Consider the following 22,799-nt stretch of genomic DNA (forward strand, 5'->3'; position numbering starts at 1 on the left):
GTACACATGAATAATTTCAAACATCTGTAGAAAACACACAAAAATAATGAGTAACATGGGGGTCAAAATCATGATAAACTAAAATACTTGACAACAACACGTAAGGTGGCAAAGGATAGGGCACTGATAAGAGTTCACCATTCCAGGTTTCTTTTATTATTTGATGATAGGAACTTAATTAGAATTATATTTTGTTAAAATATTAATGGCGGGTCGTAAAGGATATAAGAAGAATGCCTATCTTCTGGACCAGAAAGAGAAATGCAAAATTATAGAGAAATTGCTACTATTTTAAAGGAAGGTAGAAAGGGAACAAGATGAAGAATCGACATAGAGAGGGGATTTTTAAACCTACAGTTAGATGTTAGGAAACTCCCAGATGTATCAGTGAAAAGTAAGTTCAGCAGTTAGAACGTATAGGTTTTTAGATTGGGAAAACTATACATAATAATTTAATTTGGCTCTAACTTCCTAAAAAGCACTGAGTCAATGTTTATCAATAATCTCAAGTTGATTTACCCTTTTTAGCTAAATAATAGCACTTCTAGACATTTATCTTGAAGTCACCAGAAATTCAATTAAATACACAACCACACATTACATGGACACTCAACACATACATATATACAAAATATGATATTCTAAAGTCATTAAAATTATGTCTTAATATTCGATGTCATGAGAATGCTTATGTTATAGTGCCATGAAAAAAAAATAAGTTTCTTAAACCCTTTGCCCAATAGGATTAGCTTTCCTTTTCTGCATAAAAAGATGAAAGTAAATTGTAAAAATGTTAACAGAAGTTATTTCTTGATGTCAGATCATTGGCAGTCAACTTTTTTCCCCATAATAAACTTGTGATGTTATGATCATGAAAACCTACCATATTTGTCAGAGAAACGTTGTTATTTTATAAGGTGGAACTCAAAAAGTACACCTCAAATATACTTTATATGTTGTATAGTTTGGTTAAGGCCAGCATGGTCAAGGTTATTTAAATTTCTTGTACATTTCTTATACATGCACATTTCTTTACAATTTTACATGCATGTGCATATATGTGTGTTTGCAAATGCATATGAATTCTGTAAGAATCTTGAGGTAGTTAATATTATCAGCATCCCCTGTTAACTCATTAGGAGACTGAACGTTAGAGAGATTTGCAATATCTTGGTTTGTAGGACTTTGCTAGTGCTTTTTAGATTCTGTGCTCACTGTGACAGTTTCTCAAAATATGTACAGAACACTGATGTATGTTCTAAATATGTGGATTTATTTCTGTAAGGATACTGAACAGCAGTCGTGATGGTCCAGTTTGGTGAGTATGTAGATAAGCATGCTAGCACCTCAGTCTCAGTTCACACATTCCCACTGCTATAGGAACACCAGAGGCAAACAGTGTCCAGATGTTAAGTCCTTAACAAGCTATAACCACAGCCATAAATATCTCTCAAAGATGAGGAATATTCTCATGATGTTGACACTGCAATTTTTCGACAATTTCCCAACACTCTTAAGAAACATTCCCCAATCTCACACGAAAAGTGGGGGTTTTTTCTTGTTCAACTTCTAAAGAGAAATTGGAGAAGATAAAACTGGACACTGGGGAGACCACAACTTCATGCTGCGTGGGATCTCCCAGCTACCTGCAGTAGCCACCATGTCTTGGGTCCTGCTGCCTGTACTTTGGCTCATTGTTCAAACTGAAGGTAAGTACCATCCCACCAGCATTTTACATAAAAGTCAAATTATCTGATGAATGTTTAAAGTGCCTTTTGAAAAAAATGGCTTATGGTTTTATGGTCGAAAGATCACTACCATTTGCATTTTGGTATATTTTCTACCTCTCTCTCTGCAAAAGCAAACTATGTATACATATGTATGTGTATCTTTTTGAGTGAAGATATTTTAAACCACTATACGAAACATGGATTCTAAAATTTGTCCTATTTTCTCCAGTTGTTATATATTTTAACAAATTTTGTGTTTGCACAATATTTTCCAAAATAGAGGAACAAAAAGCTATTGTTCCATTATGTGTTTTCTTTAGTAAATAAAGTTTTATTAACATCTTCATGAATCAGGGCTGTTTAAAAAATATGCACTTTGGGATATTTCCTTGAGAAAAATTCTTAAAAGCAGACTGACAGGGTCAAAATGACTAGTTCTGGAAAACGAACCCTTTTTGTCTTTGAGATTGATTATTGATATTATTGATAGATGAACCATTTTGATGACACACTATGCACACCCTACAAATAATTTTCAAGTCACTGGTTATTTTACTAGTGATCACATAATCAGCATGTTAAAAGCCAAGCTGTAAACCTACATATTTCCATGTATAAACACATTTGTGCTAAACCCTATATTGAAACAGGTAAAGTACATAGCTGAGGAGTTATCCAAGCTCCCCACAAAATTATCACTTGCCTAAAGGTTGCTGTGCAAAAGCTGCACACATACAGCTGGCTCTAGCCTTCATGTTCTTTCACATTTCCTCATTGTCCATCACCAATACTATCCCCAAAAGAAGGACAAAATGGAGTAATTATTATACTAACAATTATGCAATATATACACACAGCTTACTGAAGTCTTTTCAAATGCAATTATTCAATCCACATAAACATAAAGACAGGCTTATAGTCAACACTTTGTGATTTGCATAATGATTTAGTAAGGATGTCTCTGGAATTGTATTTCTTATTTAATAACCCTACTAGATCTATTATTTTCTTTTCTAAAACACACCATCCCAATGACAACACGGAACTAACTTCCTGGCCAAAAATCAAATCCATGTATTTAAGACAACTTCCTAATCATAGCTCTGCTAGGATGAATGACAGGGAAGAGTTTAAAATAGAATGTGGGCTAAATCATATATAATTGCATTATTAAACCAAAATCAGATATAATACATTATAATTGCATTATTAAACAAAAGAAAACATTAGTTGACCAACTGAACAACTGTGCCTGTGCTGTCTGATGAGAATTAATTGTACCTAAAGAGAAGTCACGCAACATATAATGAAATAGAATTTGATTGAAATAAAAAAAAATACACATCTTTTTTCCCCCATTCCTCAGAGGTCTCAAAATACTCATTGATACATTTCTAGAAAAGTGAAACTTACTTCTATTACTATTGTTCTCTCAATATTCTGCTGAAAAAGTCACTGAAATACTTCGGAATTTGATGATAGTCAACGATGCCCACAGTGCCCAAGTAGCCCTAAATTTTTAAAGATTCCTCCCTATCACTTTAGATAACCCAATAGTTAACAATAAAAGCTATTGTTTTAGAAGACATTCATTAGGTTGCAGTTAACTAGATAATTTTATACCTGGTAATGTTCTTATGTTTACCCATACACAGTCTTATCTGGTAAATTATTCTTCTTTCAAGCTCACAACTTTCTGGAACTTCCATAAAATCTTACCATCATTGTTAATAGTGCATGAAACAATAATTTTCAAACAAACTTGTGCTCATTGAACTGCTAAGCAAAATGAACTTCAGCATTACATTTGTTTTGCTCTATGTGTATAAAACCATGCCAGAAGTTTCTGGGGGAAACGGGAGGGATTGCAAGAAGGTTTTACTTGGTGTTCCACCATATTCACCAATCTACTGCTCCTTGTCCCTACAAGATCAGCCTTACCGTCTTCTCTCTCTGACCTATCTGTGCTGGCTTAACACCTCCATTTGTCTTCTAGATCCTATCCCTTCTCATACAAGGACACTGACCTAACATTTTCCCTCCTTCCTACTGTAACTATTCCATATTCTCTATGGAATCATTCCCATCAGCATATAAAAATTCTCCCAACTTAAAATGAATATTCTTTTTCTTTCTCTTCTGCCAATTAACGTCCTAAATTTTCTCTCTCCTGCCGGGTCTGTCCCGCAGACCCTGGCTGACCGATGAAGTGAATACTCAGACACAGGTATGCAGTGTAAGAGCAGCTAGCGAGAGCTGCCTGGCCCTAGTGGCCAGAGAGCAGCTGTTATGTTTTGCCAGACCAATTGATTCTGGTTGGCTTGTTGTTCCCACAGCTCATCATATTCTGTCCACCAGAAGGGGTATTGACTGGTCTCTAAAGTTGTTTTAGCTAGCACTGACCAGTCCCATGGGGTCATATGGAAGTTGCTATGGCCTCAATTAATCCTTTCATAAATGGGCTAGTGGCTCTGTTTTCTCTAATGCTTTTTCTTATTTCTTTAGAAATGTCGAAAGCAATGAGTTCATGTACCTGATTGCCTTGTTGATCTTGCATCACCGGGCAGGTCAAGAGCTCCCTTCTAATTCCACTTGCCTGAGACAGGGTCCCATAACGGTAGTGTATCCCTTGTATTTTTTCCAATATATTGGGGGAGAGGGCTCAGGGAAAATATTTGTCTCCTCTGTGGCACCTTTACCCGGTAACGGCGAGGCTGAGGGAGGAGGAGGAGGCGGTAAGGCAGATGATGGTTCTTCCTCCCTTCCCTTTTTAGGCTCTTCTTTGTGGACTGGGGACAAAGCAGCCCTGACTAAGGCCCATAACGTTAAAGATGTTAGTGGGACCTACTGCCCTTGTGCATGATGTTAAGATTTCTCCCCACTTGTTCCCTGAGCTCTAGGTTTGGCAAGCCGCCTTCTGGGAACCATGGGTTATAGAAAACAACAGTTTGCATTAGGTCCCTTAATTGCGCCATCTGAGACACAGGCTCTGCTAGCTTTAAGCAGCTGTTTCAATACTTTTATAAATACTGTTGCTGTTGAGCTGATAACTGTTGTCCCATGATGAAACCCTAGCTTGAAAATCCCCTCAAACTTGGAAATCCCCAGCAGACACCAATTACTTACTGCGCAGTCACTTCACTTTCATTCTCGACGGTGTCGTCACAATCCGTTGCAGCATTCCTCACACGGGGCCCCACCTGCCGGGTCTGTCCTGCAGATGCTGGCAGATGGATGAAATGACTACTCAGACACAGGTACGCACTGTAAGAGCAGCTAGGTGACTGTCTGGCTCTGGTCGCCGAAGAACAGCCCCCAGAAGCTGGAGCTGCTTGCTTTTATTCAGTGCAAGCACAATGCTGAAAACCTGGAGCAAAAACAAACTGTAGGTAATTAACATTTATTGTTCCCCTTTCAGAGAAGGTCAGGTGTGTGGATGATCAAAGGTCAGTTCCAGGTCAACGTAAGTAGATGAGCCTGTTTAAGATAAATTCCCCTACTCTCCTTTGTACCTACTCCTTGCCCTCTGCCTCAGGGTTATAGAATAGCTGCCTTCAGTTATTCTTCCCCGGGGCTCTGCAGAATCTTCTGAACTTTAAGAAGGTTTGCATCCTTTCCCTGTAGTTTTTCCCACCACTCTGACCAATCCGCAACATTCCCTTTGGCATAAAAAATCTTCAAAGGCACGGTCTATACACTTTTTCTCTAGTTAGTCTCATCCCATTCTCTTCTATCCTACTTCTACAGAGTTTTCATCTCCAACACTCCACCAAGACTGCTCTTACGGCTTCAAGGATGTTAAATCCAGTGGTCATTTTGGGGGCATCACATTCTCATGTTTTTCCTCTCTTTCTTTCTCTGCCTTCCTCTCTCTTTCCTTTTCCATGGCACGAAACACACCATTTAATTTGGTGAACTCCTACCTCACACTGGCCTCCTTTACTGGTTCCTCCTCTTCTCCTCAATTTCCTAATGTTGGAAAAGCCTAGGCTCAGTGCTTGATACTCTTTTCTTTTGTAGCAGCATTCAGTCATTTGGTGATTTACTTAATCTTTAGCTTTAAGTACCATCCGCAAGAGGACAACTCCCAACTTTTTGCTTCCACACTAAAATGTACACTTTATTTCCAACAAATCCACTTAGATGCTGTTTCGTGGTGGGCAGGTCTATGCAAACCTGCCCCAAAGCCCAAGGAAGCTGAGAAGCTAAAGAAAGAGGCTAAAAGATCCAGTTTCTTAGAAAACAAGTTTTAATAAGGACTTACAAAGAGAAGCCATGTCTGTGTCCTGAGTGGTGATGAGACAAGACAGATGGTGGATCCCTATTCCATTACTCTCCAGATCCAGGGCCTTTATACTGTAGGGGAGGGGTGGTTCAGAAAGGATGTATGGGACAATTGAGGTATGATAGCATCACAGTTGTTTGACCTAAGGGCAAGATTTATGATAAATGCCTGCTCTTACACAAGGAACAATGGATACACTGGAAATCTTAGAGGGCACCCAGAACAGGGATTAATCAGAAGCCAACTTGCCAGATTAGCATCCAAGATGGAGTTGCTTTGGCCTCTACAGATGCCTAGTAGACGTCTCAAAACAACATACCCAGAACCTTTCCCACATATCTGTTCTTCCTTCATTTTTGCCGGAGTCTGTCAATGGCAATTCTGTTTGCTCAAGACAAAAATATCGAGTCATCCTTGATTACTCTCTTTCTCTCATATTCTATATCCAATCCTTCACCAATTCTATTGATTTCACCTTCAAAATATATACAATATTTGACCACATCTCACTGCTTCCACTGATACCACTTTCATCTAAGTCACCACCACCTCTCTCTTACATTACTGCAATATCCTCTTAAATGATCTCTCTGATTCTACACTTGCCTCTCTGCAGGATATTCTTGACAGATCAGACAGGGCAATCTTATTAAACAAAAGTCAGATTATGTTACTTTTCTACTCCGAACTCTCCAGTGGCCCCCACTTCACATAGAGTAAAAGCCAAATTTTCTATCTTGCACAATCTATTCATTTCCATAACCAACCTACTTGCATCTTCTATTATTCACTCTGCTCATTCCATTCCAGCTAGGTCCCTGTGGTTTCTTAAATGCACTCTCTATCCAGGATCTCACATTAAAACCTTATTACTAGCTGTTTCCTCTATCCAGAACTCTTTGTTCCCAAAGAACAACATGGTTCAGTCCCGCATCTTCCTGAAGTCTTGGCTTAAAAGTGATCATCTTGATGTGACTATCATTACTTCCTTATTGAAAATTGTAACACTCACCTCTAATCCAGCATTCACAGTCTCCTTTACTCTGATGTATTTCATCACCATAGCACTTACCATCTTCCAACCTGTAAATAATTTTTCATAATGTATGCTGCATATGTATATGTAATATAATACCATTTCCCAAAAGAATGTGAATTTTATAAGGGCATGGATCGATGTCTATTCTATTATTTTATTTAACCTGACAGCCTCAAACTGTGCCTGGCCTAAAGTCAGCATTCAATAAATATTTGTCAAATGAATATTTGAGTTTTCACATAAAAGAAATATCAGAGAAGGTAAGTTGCTTACTGTCTAGAAAAGAATGTAATACTTTTATATTATTTTTTCTCCTATGTAAAAAATCAAATGTAGTGATTTGAGACATCATCGTTAAAATAAGAGTGTAATATTGACCCAATGTCTCCATTTTTAAAATATGTTTTTGAGTATTAAGAGGTTGAAATTTCACTCAACCTTGTTTGACTATCGTTTTGATAGTCATTAAAAAGACACTTTAGGAGGCTGATGCAGTGGATCACAAGGTCAAGAGTTTGACACCAGCCTGACCAACATGGTGAAATCCTGTCTCTACTAAAAATACAAAAATTAGCCAGGTGTGGTGGTACGCAGCTGTAATCCCAGCTACTCAGGAGGCTGAGGCAGGAGAATCGCTTGAACCTGGGAGGCAGAGGTTACAGTGAGTCAAGATCCAGCCACTGTACTCCAGCCTGGGTGACAGAGCGAGACTCTGTCTCAAAACAAAACAACAACAATAACAAAAACAACACTATTGGATTGGTTTTATTTTTTTTTTTTAATTTGTCTTTTACTTTATATATCTTGCAAAGGTTTTTGGCTAAATCACATTGTAATCTACTCTTATAAAGTTTCCCCAAAGCCAAACAAGGTAGATAGAACAGGAAGTGAGGTAGGAAAACAGATATTTTGAGGGCTCTTCCAAAATTGCATGATTAGTGCTAGTGTTGGTACTAGACATTATTAAAATTCATTCTCATTCCAAGCGCATGGCTTTTTCCACTAATGGACTCATATTCTCTTTTAATAAAAGATCATTTACTCATACATTTCTAGATTTCCTGTTTTAGTATGTGATGAATCCTTCTCAGGACAGCATTACAGCAGAACTTTGGGAGCTGACTAGGAGGGAATTCTTCCTTTGTGATTTCCTTTCATTTTCCGTATCAGCCAGGCAAAAATCTCCTGTTTTCCCTAAGATCACTCTGTCATACTGAGTGGAAAACTGTCTCTAAGCACCGATACTTATGTATGAAAATGCGAGCATTCAGAAATAAGACTGATCTTGTATGAATGATTGAATAATTAAAAGAAAAAATAGAAAAAGTATGCTATCATCTTCCTAATAGGGTACTAAATAATTTTATATATTCTATCTTATTCAAGTTTTACACTAACCTATACCTTAGATAATAAACTGGTACAAAGCTGAAGTGACTTCTATGAGGTTATTTAGCTAGGGCATAAGACCACATCTTTTGGCTCCGAGATAATTTCTTTTCTACTATTGGTAAACAATGAAAATCTGTCTATGTAATGTAATTTCAAGTACATCAAGAAGAGCATTGTGTCCATAAAAATCTTCCTACTTCCTCTCTGAGGCTTTAAAACTTTCAAAGAGAGGCCAACAAAAATTTATTTCTTTGAAATCTAAAGTCTTAGGGGAAAATTTTGCTGACAGAAAAAGCATCATGGCTTATTGTCACACTGAGGAATAAAATTACTACTAGTAGAGTCTTTCCTAAAAGTAAAATGTTATATACAAATGAAAAACTTAATTTTTAGAGTGTATAATCAGGGGTTGTGCTTCAGAGGGAAAAGGCTATAAAAAAGAAAAAAAGAAAAAGTCTTGGAGGGCATTGAGAGAAAAATTCACAATTTTTAAGAAGACTCGAAAGCAAGAAGGAAATGGATTATTACAGGCAGAATTCTAGGCTCACACAACCCCTGTTCTTAATCCATAACCTGTCCTTTCTGGGCATGATGGTCCAGAGTTTGCATACACTGAGAGATCATCTGAAGAAATGTTTTGTAATCTTCATGTCTTTTCAGAATAGGGGGAGGGAGAGCAAAAAAAAAAAAAAAATCCTTGTCAAAGCTGAAGAACGAGAATTAACTTGTTATTCATAATGTTTGCTCTCTACATAGGAATGTAGTCTGCACTGCTCTTTCAGCAACCCAAGAAATTAAAACAAAACACAACATGACTAAAAGCAAAACGTTTAAATCTTTTATGTGAATATTATTTCTCTTTCTCTAGCAATAGCCATAAAGCAAACACCTGAATTAACGCTCCATGAAATAGTTTGTCCTAAAAAACTTCACATTTTACACAAAAGAGAGATCGAGAACAACCAGACAGAAAAGCATGGCAAAGAGGTAAGCAAGATGAATGACTGTGCTAGATGTTACAATCATCTAAAAAGCCTTTTCACTAACAGAAGTGATGTTACAGTTACCATCTAATAGTTTCATATTGAAGCCCACGTATACAACTCCCCTTTGTTCAGGAGACAGCTCACAATTTCTCAGAATGCCGCTATGGTTAAGCAGCAGAGAGTCAACAGCCTCACTTGACAAGAAAGGATAAAGCTGCCTGGACATTTCTCTTAAGTTTGAGAGTGAGGAGAGAAGCCTGGGAAGGTCAGCCATCTTTAACAGAGATGTTGTTCCTGGCCAGCCTCACTACCCCTTTTCTCCAGTGAATTGTCTTTTTCCTCAGCCATTTTGTCAATAGTGAAAAATGAAATTTTTTATCAGTAGTTAACACAATATTTTAATATTGATTAAAGATACCAATTCTTTGACTATTACATTGTTGCAAGTATTTCCCTCATTTTGTAATTGCTACCTAATTCTTAGTGAGTTGAGAGGTTTTTATTTGTTTGTTTTTGTTTTTTTGTTTTTTAGTATTTAATGTATTTAGTTTGGTTTTAAAGTAAGAAAAATATACACCTTGTTTTGATTCCCTGGCTGATCCTGAGACAGTATACTGTATATTAGGGCAAATGAGAAGTCCCTATCTCACGTATTAAAGCTAGTTTAATCTGTAAGTGTTATTATCACATAATTGTACTTTTTGGAAGTCCATGTTAGTGCATAATTTATTTTGTCTTACATATTTTAAAAACACAAGAGAACTGCTTTTATCCTATATGCATTTGTAATTGTTCTTCTAGTACTTACTATATATATCATTACAATTATTTTAGTTATGCTCAGAAATATAAATCGTTTGATGTAATTAAATGTTTCTAGGAAAGGTATGAACCTGAAGTTCGATATCAGATGATCTTAAATGGAGAAGAAATCATTCTGTCCCTACAAAAAACCAAGTAAGTTGTACCTCCTAAAAGTCTAATCACTGGATTAGGTTATGAAATTGGGGAGCGATCTTTTTGAGGCTCCATTTAGTGTGGTTTGACATAGAAGACATGAGGCATTTTGAGCTTTAGATGACATTAGTTTGTGCTAAAAAGGCTGATTTCCTAGGAAATTATATACAAAGTGTAAAACAAAAGGAATGGCATATATAAATGACTTTCTTCCTTGACCTTCTGGGAACTTACTGAATTTCTTTTTCAACTCAGATAAACTCAAGACTTTGATGCAGCTTTCCATTCTTTTATGAGAATATGTGTCCAAGGCTGATTCAAAATGCATGGCCTAGAGATAGATTCCAGGGGATGGGGTTCCTCCTAGTTCTATAGCAGTTAGTAAACTTCTCCCTGAATGCAATGGGCCTATAAGCATATTTGTGACCCAGCACCCTTCAAAGGTTCTGTGGAGGTTGTGTCCTTGGTGCAAAAAATCTCAAAATGACTAATTTGAAGATAGGGATCTGCAGATGGGAAGAAGATGAGGGGACTTCCTCCCTCAGATTTAATAGGAAGAACTAACTCTCTGATTTGCTTCAGTAGCAGAGCTCCAATGTTGGAAGAGGATTAGTAGGTCAGAACCTTAGCTACTTATCATTGTAGACACTATCACTCTTTTAGTGCTGAAGTTCAGGAAGTTCTGCCTTTCTTACCATCCTGAATGGTTCATGCAGCTCTCTGCTCTCTACAGGCATCTCCTGGGGCCAGACTACACTGAAACATTGTACTCACCCAGAGGAGAGGAAATTACCATGAAACCTGAGAACATGGTAGGGTCTGAATACCTTGTGGGTCTCTTTTGAGTTTTAGATGTTATTAGTTTGTGCTAATGTTAACGAAGATCTCCAAAGGGCTCAATAATTTTATAAAATTCATAGGTCCAAGAACAACTTCAAAAAATAATCAAAGGACTTGAAAGCAAGGTGCTTATCTGTGATGAATGAGACAACAGTTTGGAAAATCACATTCAGCTTTCAAAACATAGGAGCAGCAGAAGGCTTCCAAGTGTCACATTTTTGGAAGCAACCAAAAGTCCCCTTGTCCCTAGACCATTTTATCCATAAGCTAGAAAAATTCTCTATAAGTACTTAAAACCTCATGTCAATATTTACTATTTTCTGAAGATACATGTGTTTATCCTGAGGTGAGCAATGAAATATCAATTATTTAATTAATTTTTTATATCTGATTAAATCATCACCCTGTAGATAACGCCAGGGCCAAATGTCAGACATTAAGAATCATGGCATAGAATATCAGGAAGAGAATACAATAAATCTCAGTCAAGAGGTGTTCATGTTCCCAAGCTAAGACAGCTTCTCAGAGCCATCCTACAAGGTACCCTAAATATGCATTTCTCTCTATATAAAAAAAGACTTCTGCCACAAAATGGTTCTTTGTTCCCCATGCTCATTAAAACTTATTTCATGAACATCTGAATTTTTGCTAACACTATCTTCAGCGGACAGTGTCTGATAAATTAATTTATGCTCAATTGTTAATAGCTGATGATACATTAATGCAGAATCTTCTCAAGTCTTCTATGAGAAAATGTTTATGTTGACAATATCTCTTCCAAAAAGGGAGAAAAGACCACAGATGGAATTTCAGACCCTGAGGCAGGTCAATTTATTTTGCACTGGAGTTTTTTCACTACCTTTTTTAGATCACTCCAAGTAAGTGGCCCCTTAACTTTGCTGATGTGAGCCAACAATCATGTCTGAATCTCTAATTGTAGACAAATAATTTTGTGTCTTTGAGGCTGATAAATGGATTTCACTGATAGACCAATTAAAACAGTGATCAAATCAGTTAGTCTGAGGAGCTCAGGAGTGATAGTGTGAAATATCAGGGATTCCCCAGTCTGGAAAAATAGATGTCTTATTTTACTTATTTGTAATGCACAGTGCCTTTGGCACTCAGCACAGGGAAGCCAAATTCTTGAGCACTGACCCCCAAACCTGAGGACCCACTGGGAGTACTGTACATCCCAAGAGGATTGGCTACTTCTCAGAGAGAACATCCGCTCTCACTGTGAGCCCACCTAGGTTTAACTTCCCTGGACTCCTCCTTAGTGTAAATTAATGTCAGAAAAACAGCTCAGCCACCAAATATAGAGAGTTTCCAGTGAAGCAATTCTGAAAACCTCTGAGGTTCTTGCTGTTTGTGTTTCTGAGGATTGGTCTGGCCACACAGTCACTACTTGAAGGATTTTTACATACTCAAGATGGTAGCTTTCCTCACAACTGTGATACATGTATTCTCATAGTTTATACATTACGCACACACACACGCACATTTCTGAAGCATAATTTCTTTTTTCCACTCCAGGAACACTGTTACTATAAAGGAAACATCCTAAATGAAAAGAATTCTGTTGCCAGCATTAGTACTTGTGACGGGTTGAGGTAAGAACTACCACCAAAATTACTCAAGATCAAGAAGCTTTTTGTTATACAGAATTAAGTGCTACTAGATATTGTCTTCTTACTATTTTGGTAAATTTTTCATTGCTGAAATGCTGAATATATGTGGTTAAAGTGAAGAACAAAGTATTACCCTGACAATCATTTCATAATCTGCTGCTCTAGGAGAAGTCAGGCCTAGCAATGTAAAACAAGAATGCTACACTCTGGACCTTGATGATATCTGGATCCACTTCTGTGTTTATCCACCCTACTCTCTGAAACAGTTACTTCCTGTTTTCTAAAACATTCTTCCCTGCAATTGTCACAGTTGAACTTAATTTTAGAATTATATGTGTTTCTGTTTACATAGATAATTCTTGCCAATGAGAGAAAGTTTGGAAAGTAAGAAAAAGCACAAATAAGAAAATAATAGGCCAGGCACGGTGGCTTATGCCTGTAATCCCAGCACTTTGGGAGGCCGAGGTGGGTGGATCAAGAGGTCAGAAGATTGAGACCATCCTGGCTAACACGGTGAAACCCCGTCTCTACTAAAAATACATTAAAAAATAGCCGGGTGTGGTGGCCAGCGCCTGTAGTCCCAGCTACTTGGGAGGCTGAGGCAGGAGAATGGCATGAACCTGGGAGGCGGAGCTTGCAGTGAGCCAAGATAGCTCCACTGCACTCTAGCCTGGGCGACAGAGCGAGACTCCGTCTCAAAACAAAAAAAAAGAAAAAGAAGATAACAACTACCACAAAAGTTGACCTCTAAGTGATCACCTCTGAGTTATTAACATTTTGTCATGTTTGCACTCTTATATACACATATAGACAAATGTATCTTTCACAGCGTTGAAATAAAAAAAAACCCACATTATTCTTCCAATATGGCTGATAACACACATGACAAATTTTTCACATATCATAAAATACCTTCAGGGATATAATTTTGAACAGTTAAGTTGGATTGTAATATTTTATTATATGGATTCACCTTCTATTTATAAACTAATTATCATACTATTGTGATTATACAAAGAGGGATTCTTTAAGCTACTTCTAATCCCAACGTGTTACTCTAGTTGGCCTGCTGATCATTCATGTTCCCCTCTGGGGCTCTTGCTATCTAAACATCCCCTTACTCCGTTTTCCATTATAGTCCTAGGATCTGCCATGAAATATTTGTTAAATGAATCAATAAACTATGGAAAAATATTTACCATGGTGCAAATTCCAAATTCTTTGGGGTTGCTTCATCTTTATAATTCTTGTTCAGAATTCTCTTGGTAAATAAGTTAGGCTTCATTTTATATTGACAAATAGTGATTCTGACTTACATTACCAAAAGTTAGCTAAAAGGTCTATGAATGACAAGGCTATGTGTGAAATTGGGATGGAGGGGCAGACATCAATCCATTCTTAGAAGCAAATATGACTCTGTGTGTCAGGAATCCTGAAATATAAGTGTCTATATCTCCCAGAGGATACTTCACACATCATCATCAAAGATACCTGATAAAACCTCTGAAAAGCACAGATGAGAAACAACATGCCGTCTTTACATCTAACCAGGAGGAACAAGACCCAGTTAACCACACGTGTGGTGTGAGGAGCACTGACGGGAAACAAGGCCCAATTCGAATCTCTAGATCACTCAAAAGCTCAGAGGTGAATACAATTCCCTTACCTCATCCTTTACTTCAATTGTCTCAGCAAAGATAGGCGATAGACTACTATTCTTAGAAATGAGTAGTATATGTATGTGTCAAGCCTATAATTTATTTACTTATTTTTCTATTTGTATTCTATTTTAGGAAAAAAAGTCTCCTTTTAAGCTTTGGAATCTTTTAGGATAAAGATAATGTTTAACCATGTTCTTTTATTCTTTGTAAAGAAAGAAGACTTTCTTCGGGCACAGAAATACATTGATCTCTATTTGGTGCTGGATAATGCCTTTGTGAGTATGAAACACATGGGCCTCTCGGCCAGTTCAGTCACCCTTTAAGTTTACTTATCAAGCAAAAGCAAGCAATAAGCTATTTTAGCTAATCATGGGGCGTTTGTCCACCTGGGTGTCTTGGCTGTTTACATGCCTTGCCAGCAATAGTTATTATCTCCTCATCCCCTTTAATATCCATCTGCCACCAAAATATTTAGATATTGGCAATATACTTAATACCAGATAGCTACAGGAAATCAACCAAAAAAGAAAAATAAAAGGAAAGCATTATTAAAATATTGCAATACTTTATATCTTAATATAAAATTAAATATATTTAATATAAATATTATGTCAATATAAAATCAACACAAAACTCTATATAACTTAGAAACTATATTGATAGATACAGAGGAAAATACTAGAATCTACATTTCTATCTAGCAAATATTGTTTTGTAATCAAAATTTAATCACATGATTCAGTTTAAAAACCTTAAAATTGTTAATTTGATGTATTCAGCTTTAAAATGAACATTAAAATTTTACATGAATGTCTAACTTTTATCAAAAAACTCTTAACATTTGAAATAGAATTTGCCACAATGCAGTCTTACATTATTTAATTATGGAATGAATAGATGTTAATTGTAGTGAAATGCATAATTTTTCTTAAAATGTGAAATCTTGTATGCCATCAGCTTTCTCAGTGTAATCTGCTATTTCACTATACTTTGTGTTTTGTATTTTACAGTATAAGAACTATAACGAGAATCTAACTCTGATAAGAAGCTTTGTGTTTGATGTGATGAACCTACTCAATGTGGTAAGACATTAGTCATGTAAACCTCATGTTTCTGCATAGAAGCCTGGAACTTCCCTATGATTTCACCAACGAGAAGTTAAAAAGATCACAAATGCCTTAAGTTAAACAGTTCAGGGAAATTTTAGCAGAACAACCATCAACATCAAGGTGAAATCACATGCATGGCAACAAAGACAACTTTTAAAATTTGTACTTTCAAAATGGAAATTCATTACTTGTAGTCCATCACTTTATCTATCACTTGTGGTCAACAAAAGCTCTCAAACACGAAAGGAATCCTGAACACTTTTATGAAGATAAATGCTCTTTCCACAGATTTATAACACCATAGATGTTCAAGTGGCCTTGGTAGGTATGGAAATCTGGTCTGATGGGGATAAGATAAAGGTGGTGCCCAGCGGAAGCACCACGTTTAACAACTTCCTGAGATGGCATAGTTCCAACCTGGGGAAAAAGATCCACGACCATGCTCAGCTTCTCAGGTGAGCACATGCTGGCCAGGTGAATGTAGGCAGAATGGATAGCTATCCCCAAGGTTCCTTAGCAGGGATTTCCACTCTGTAATATTTCCCTGATCAATTGTCAGAGTGCTTGACATTTTACCACTAGCAATTCACCTGTGAGATTATTGGATCAATAATCAGATGACAGAATGAGCTCTTGGATGTAAGATAACCATCTGTGGTCATTATAACCCTAAGGAATACTAGAAATTTTGGGGGCCCTAGTGAATATAAAAAGGCTAGGGCAGTGAGGCAATTCGTTAACGTAACTAACAAAAGCTAATGGTTACAAAGGCTCAGATTGTGACAATAGTATCTGTAACTTTCATACAGTGGGATTAGCTTCAACAATCGACGTGTGGGACTGGCAGCTTCAAATTCCTTGTGTTCCCCGTCTTCGGTTGCTGTTATTGAGGTTTGTGAATTTATAGTAAGGCTCCCTGTGGTTCTGTATCCTCTATGAAGGCCAGCATAACACCTTATATAGAATGAGCAAAATGAACATTTGCTGAATCAATGAATCAAGATAGAAATGAAACTACTGGTAGGTCATTGCACTGAAGATCCCTTGGATTATGAAACAGAACATCTCCTTACATCAGCCTTGCTAGAATGTGCCATGTCATTCTTTAGTTCATGTTAGAAAATCAGAGCAGGAATATTGGAACAGAAATGGGATCCAGTAACCTCTGTTGCCTGGGCTAATACTAATCATCCCCAGTATCTGTGGCCAGAGAGGCCAGACAAGGAAGAAAGGTGCATGCAGGTGTTATGTGGCCAAGCACTCGAGTGTCATAGGTATCATAGCAATAGGTTTTGGAGACCTCTGATATGGTGCCTATGAGTACTTCCTACGAAGAATGTAATTAATTTAATCATGATTTACTGGTAACTTAGTATCCATTAGTTCAACAAATATTTATTGAATAAAATGTATTGTATTCATAGGACCCAACTACTTCAAATGCTCTTTCAACATTTTGCAATACACAGTGACAGGGAAAGGAGCTAACGATTCACTAGTTTTCATCTCTTAAGCCATCTTTAAAGTACTGCACACTGGCAACAATTGAATAAAAAAAGAATAAATAAATGTGTCTACTTTTTTTTTCCAGGCTAAAAAAAAGAATAATGTGGCTCTTGTAGGAGTGATGTCACATGAGCTGGGCCATGTCCTTGGTATGCCTGATGTTCCATTCAACACCAAGTGTCCCTCTGGCAGTTGTGTGATGAATCAGTATCTGAGGTGAGACCTTGCCATCCTAGAAGAGAGATGTTTTCCAAATCTTAAAGAATTTGGAAGCAGTCTACAGATGTTGAATAGGCATGTTTTTTCCCAAAGATTGTTAATTCTTTGGGAAAGAATTAACTCAACCTCCAGTCTCTTGATGCACAAATTTTAAAAACTACCAGGGCTCATTCTTTAAGATTTCCAAATATGCCAAGATAGAGCTTGCAAGCATGATGACCTTATAATTTTAACTTAAAATAATTCCAACTTAAAATGAACCCATAGTTTCTGAAAGTATTAATCTCATTATGATGATGACAGGATCTTCATATATTCCCATCATCAATCAAGCAATCAATCTATTTTTGCATATTTATGAATTACCTGTGAATGCCAGGCACTTTGCAAAGACTTTGGGATAGAAAAATAAATAAAACATACTTTGTTCTTGAAACGCTCACAAAGAAGAAGAGAAATATTTTCATACAGCCCAGAAGCCTGCAACTACTTCCCTTCACTGGTTCATTATCATTATCTCTTGCCCCTCAATTCTCAATGCAAAATGAGTGGGTAACTACAAATGGTGATGGCTGTCACTGCTGTCCTTTAGAACAACACTAAATGGCCACACGGAAATTGAAATCCTTCCAGCTCTATGACTTAGGCTCTAGGAAAAAAAAAAGTCCAAATACCATAGTATGCATGCTCTGCCACCCACCACATTTAATACAGGGCAGTCCTAAATGGTTGCCACATTTGGAATTTCCATTGAGCTCGGTAATATAGTTAGATAAGTCAGAGTCTCGCGTTTCTTTATCTTTATTCTGTGTTTCACGCAGAAGGCACCACACTGTATATCATACTATTTGAGTTTTCTTCTGATTACAGTTCAAAATTCCCAAAGGATTTCAGTACATCTTGCCGTGCACATTTTGAAAGGTACCTTTTATCTCAGAAACCAAAGTGCCTGCTGCAAGCACCTATTCCTACAAATATAATGACAACACCAGTGTGTGGGAACCACCTTCTAGAAGTGGGAGAAGACTGTGATTGTGGCTCTCCTAAGGTATTATTTATTAGAGTTGCTGGGGCAGAAGAATTATGCAGTTTTCTTTTTGTTTTCCAATATTCTTTTGGAAATTCTTTCTAAAGACAAACTTGGCATCATAGTTCAAAAGTAGATTTGCACTTGTGTTTTTGCTACTGAATTTAGTAATCCTTTGAAAGACATTTCAAAAACCAGGACATGATTTTGACATAATTATATGAAGTTAAATGTAAAAAAGTAAATTGTTAACTCTAACATGTCACTTACAATCTTTCCAAAAGGTATATTAGTCAGAAATTCCTAGATGACATAATGTCACAGTTGATCATCTGTTGAACAGTAACAATTAGAGATCTAGAAGTAAGTTCTACTCAGAGGGAAAGTTGGTCTTTTCTCGTCAAGCCAGTGTGTAAACCAGGTTGTAAACAGAGAAGAAAGAGGAAAAGAAAAAAAAATCATAAAAATCCGTAGAAAATAGGCTATTAACATAGAACATCCAGAATAAGCACTGTGATTCTGCTAATTTCTATAAATCAGACTCCTTAAAGGCATTTGTGTACTCTAAAGAATGCTGATTACTAGCAATCCCATTGCCTTCTAAAAGATATTCTGTTGCTCCATTGGTGAAGCGGGATGCAGTCCAAGGAGTATCCATTACTTAAGATGGCTCTGTGACAGTGAGCATGGCGTCTAAACTCTCTATGCTTCAGTTTATGTATTCAGAAATTTTAGCCGGTTAGATTACATCAGAAGACTACACAGCCTAACTTAGTCATTTGTGAAGAATATTGTAAACGTTCTGTTAATTATAAAGAGGCATGGAATTTTACAAAAGATTTGACATTTTATAATAAATTAGAGTCATGTTTATCTCGTTTTTACTTGCTTACATTCATCTATAGTTTCTTGGGTGGAAGACAATTGAAGATACTCAAAACCCTAGGTACTTCTGGTTTCAGCAAGTAAATGGTATGTATTTACAGAGAAGAAAGGGGTAAAGGATGAAGGAAGAGGCCAAGAGAGGACCATTGTATACACAATATGTAACATCTAAAATTCTTGAATTATGTCAGTCAACTCCTGTATTATTTTCATATCTTGTTGATATTTTTCTTATGTAATTGAATAAAACCAGAGAGCTCAGGCTTAGAAACAACTGAATTTCTAAATAACTGTTTTCTTATCCAGAAAGTAGTATATATACTTCATACAGGATTGTTTATTGAGTAATCCAATTTCTCATAGATCTGATATCCCAGCTTATTATTCCTAGGTATATAATTAGGGTTTTATTTTTTAGATTTTAAAAATAAGTTTTCTGTCTAGATATTTCTCCCAGGCATCACACTATTTTAAAGATTGTAACTTGACAATGCATTTTAATGTCAAGTCTCTTCATTGTTTTGTCGTTACTGTTTTTGTTGCAAATTTGCACTTAAATACCATTGAGATTTGATGGGAATGCATTAAATTTATATTTAACTTTGAAGGCCACTGATATTTTTACAATATTAAGTATTGTCTTAAAAGACAAGTTGCCTTTAAAGTTTCTGAGGAAACATATATAAAGTTCTTCATGGAGTTCCTGCACTTTTGCAAGGCTTTCTAAATTATTTTCATATTTTTCTGTCTGCTGTATGTTCGTTTTTTTTAGTTTGGACTTACACATCATACATCTAGACAAAATTTATTTTTGCAAAATTCTTGAATAATTCTATTTCCCACCTTTTGAGAAGTAGTCTTCATTGCTGATATTTTGTTTTCTATTTTTCAATGTCCTTGGTCATTTTCACTGGAATTTGCCTATCAGAGTAATTTAGCCTAAAAAGTAAACTTTCATTGCCGTCTTGTGCCAGAATTCTATCACCTAGTCTATGGGAAGACAATGTTGAACCATCTTTTTCCATTGTGTGTGTGCTTTGAAGGAATGTACCAGTCTCTGCTGCGAAGCCCGGACATGTAAACTGAAGCCTGGAACTGATTGTGGAGGAGACGCTCCAAACCATACCATGTAAGACCTTTTGTTTTCTTTGTTCCAAAACGTTTTCTCACCTTTATTTCAGATTTGAGAAAAATATGCCACTGGGTTCTATAATACACTAAAACGCAATGTATTTTATATTTTTCAAACGACTCAATTTTGGCGAGGAAAACTAGCAACGATTCTAAGCATGACTAAGGATTGTAGACAAACACTCATGAGAAAGTAGCTACTTTGAAATCTGTGAGATTAGGGCTGCTGGAATCTAGGCCAAAAACTGTTTAAATTCCTGTTAGAGAACGATGAGTTTAATACAAACCAAAATGAGAAAAGAAAAGTGTATTTAAAAACAGCCTCAGTTGATGAGCTCATTTTATTCTTGGTTAAATGCTGATAGTTTTAATTTGCAAGGCTGTCAGAAAATCAATAGCGTTTAAGAACATGCTATAAGATTTGACAATTTTACTCGCTTTAAAGTGTCTCAATGAGTCATAATCCAGGTAGTAGTTCTGTGTCTTATACAATCCTATGTGAGTTGGGCTAGGGAACCCAATTACTTGGAAAATGGTACTTGTTTCAGTGAAAAATAACCTCTAAATATAAAAATGGCAACAAGAAAAATCAAAAATAGGGGAAAGACTCAGGATACATTTTCTTTACTCCCCATCCTGATTCTTTTCTGGAATTGAAACTGCAGAGACAGTATAAAGAAAATAATTGACTCAAACACCATCAATTAACATTTCATTGGGAATGTACGGGCAAGGTCAAAGATAAGGAACAACGCTTGTTTATTTACCAAGCACCGTTTAATACAGCCTACATGAATCATGGAGTGAATCCACTCTGCAGGGAATTCTGGAAATTGCGCCCAGGCCAGAAACAGCATCACAAAAGAAAAAAAATCATCCAGCTATTTAGGGGCTTGGAACCCTAGGTGAACATGCCCCTTACTGTTCAAGATAGGCAATTTATACCATGGAAGAAAATTGGAGGTGGACTCAGGAAACTAAAATTCTAGTCTTTTCTGTCAAAAACTAGCTGTGGGACTTTAAGTCCAGATAAATTAGTTTTTTTCACTCATAAAATATAGCTAATGGTATAGTCTCTTAAATTATATGAATTGTTATTCACATAATTTAAATTATATACATTTTTATTATCATTATTACATAATATTTTATAACTTGTAATAACCCTGGCTTCCAAATTTTATTTTTCCTTCAATCAGAGAGTGAATCCAAAAGTCTACTTCACTGAGATGCTACCTTGCCAGGACAAGAACCAAGAACTCTAACTGTCCCAGGAATCTTGTGAATTTTCACCCATAATGGTCTTTCACTTGTCATTCTACTTTCTATATTGTTATCAGTCCAGGAAACAGGTAAACAGATGTACTTAGAGACGTTGGCTGTTTGTTTAGGCCTAATCTTTCATGTTTGTTTTTTTTTTTTTAAGATCATGAATTTGTGACTTAGTTCTGCCCTTTGGAGAACAAAAGAAAGTAGTCTTCCATCAAAGCAACTTAAAATGCACTGCTGAACTATTCAGAGTGAACACTCCAGAATTGTTAAATTACAAGTACTATGTTTAACACTTCTTTCATCTTACTAGTATGGCCTATAAAAAAATAATGCCACTTGATGGGCGAAGGCTTTGGCAATAGAAAGAAGAATAGAATTCAGGTTTTATGTTATTCCTGTGTGTTCACTTTGCCTTGCTCTTGAAAGTGCAGTATTTTTCTATATCAAGAATGATTAAATGTAAATATTTTTCATTCTATCATGTATATCCTATACACACATCTCCTTCATCATCATATATGAAGTTTATTTTGAGGAGTCTACATTGCTTACATTTTAATTGAGCCAGCAAAGAAGGCTTAATGATTTAATGAACCATAATGTCAATAAAAACACAACTTTTGAGGCTTTTCTGTGTGGTCATTTTCAAAACTGAGTATTTTCAAGCTTCTTTGTAGCTTTGTGTTAGGTGCTGAAGCCTCATATCATTGGAAAATCATCGCTCTGGTAATTTGATAATATTGTCACAGATAGCCAAGCAATGCTATATGGATATGAGAAAAGGAGGTCGTATCATCTTTTCATGCCCAAAATGGCATGATGTGAGGCCAGTCACACAGGAAGACTAGGCTTCTTCCTGAGGTTTCTTTCTCTAAATAATTTTTAACAATTAATGAAAGTTACCTAAATTTCCACAGATGCCTATGCTGGGAGACTAGAAACTTAGACATATTTTTAAAGATTGGGCTTTGAAACCAAGGGCCTCCTGGGATGCCCTGCATGCTGGTGTTGGCCATCTCCCCCTTCACGGCCTTGATGTCATCGATAGGCTGGCACTGCCAGTGTTTCCTGTGAAGCTGTGTGCCAGGTGTGTGTGTCAGCCCTGCTGCAGCCCCAGGATATGCCTTGCCAA

The 22,799-nt window shown here is 36.6% G+C and overlaps 1 protein-coding gene across 4 annotated transcripts; it reads left to right on the forward strand.

Moving 5' to 3' along the window:
• Window positions 1-1,404: 1,404 nt before the first annotated feature.
• ADAMDEC1 (ADAM like decysin 1) lies at window positions 1,405-22,294 on the forward strand. 4 transcript variants are annotated; one of them, XR_004031305.1, is made up of 15 exons: window positions 1,405-1,709; window positions 9,315-9,433; window positions 10,313-10,389; window positions 11,123-11,201; window positions 12,763-12,839; window positions 14,318-14,504; window positions 14,731-14,793; window positions 15,529-15,600; window positions 15,916-16,082; window positions 16,437-16,518; window positions 17,219-17,349; window positions 18,223-18,400; window positions 20,308-20,393; window positions 21,595-21,747; window positions 21,822-22,294. XR_004031305.1 is itself a non-coding variant. In XM_003272879.4 (15 exons), exons 4-15 carry the CDS (start codon window positions 10,343-10,345, stop codon window positions 21,599-21,601), a joined length of 1,176 nt encoding a protein of 391 aa, XP_003272927.2. In that variant the 5' UTR covers window positions 1,405-1,709; window positions 7,225-7,314; window positions 9,315-9,433; window positions 10,313-10,342; the 3' UTR covers window positions 21,602-22,294. The 4 variants fall into 4 exon arrangements, 3 of the variants coding, with proteins under 3 accessions (XP_003272927.2, XP_003272926.2, XP_003272928.2); XM_003272879.4 differs by adding an exon at window positions 7,225-7,314 and having other exon boundaries at window positions 21,595-22,294; XM_003272878.4 differs by having other exon boundaries at window positions 21,595-22,294.
• The last annotated feature ends 505 nt before the right edge of the window (window positions 22,295-22,799 follow it).

Source organism: Nomascus leucogenys, chromosome 8, assembly GCF_006542625.1.
Source record: "Nomascus leucogenys isolate Asia chromosome 8, Asia_NLE_v1, whole genome shotgun sequence".
NCBI classification, from domain to species: Eukaryota; Metazoa; Chordata; class Mammalia; order Primates; family Hylobatidae; genus Nomascus; species Nomascus leucogenys.

Bases quoted from the DNA above. Each gene is read 5' to 3' on its own strand.
- ADAMDEC1 (XM_003272878.4), top strand. From the start codon at position 1,622: ATGCTGCGTGGGATCTCCCAGCTACCTGCAGTAGCCACCATGTCTTGG. The intron at 9,434-10,312 runs GTAAGCAAGATG...AAATGTTTCTAG, and splicing joins CAGAAAAGCATGGCAAAGAG to GAAAGGTATGAACCTGAAGT. The intron at 12,840-14,317 runs GTAAGAACTACC...TATATCTCCCAG, and splicing joins AGTACTTGTGACGGGTTGAG to AGGATACTTCACACATCATC.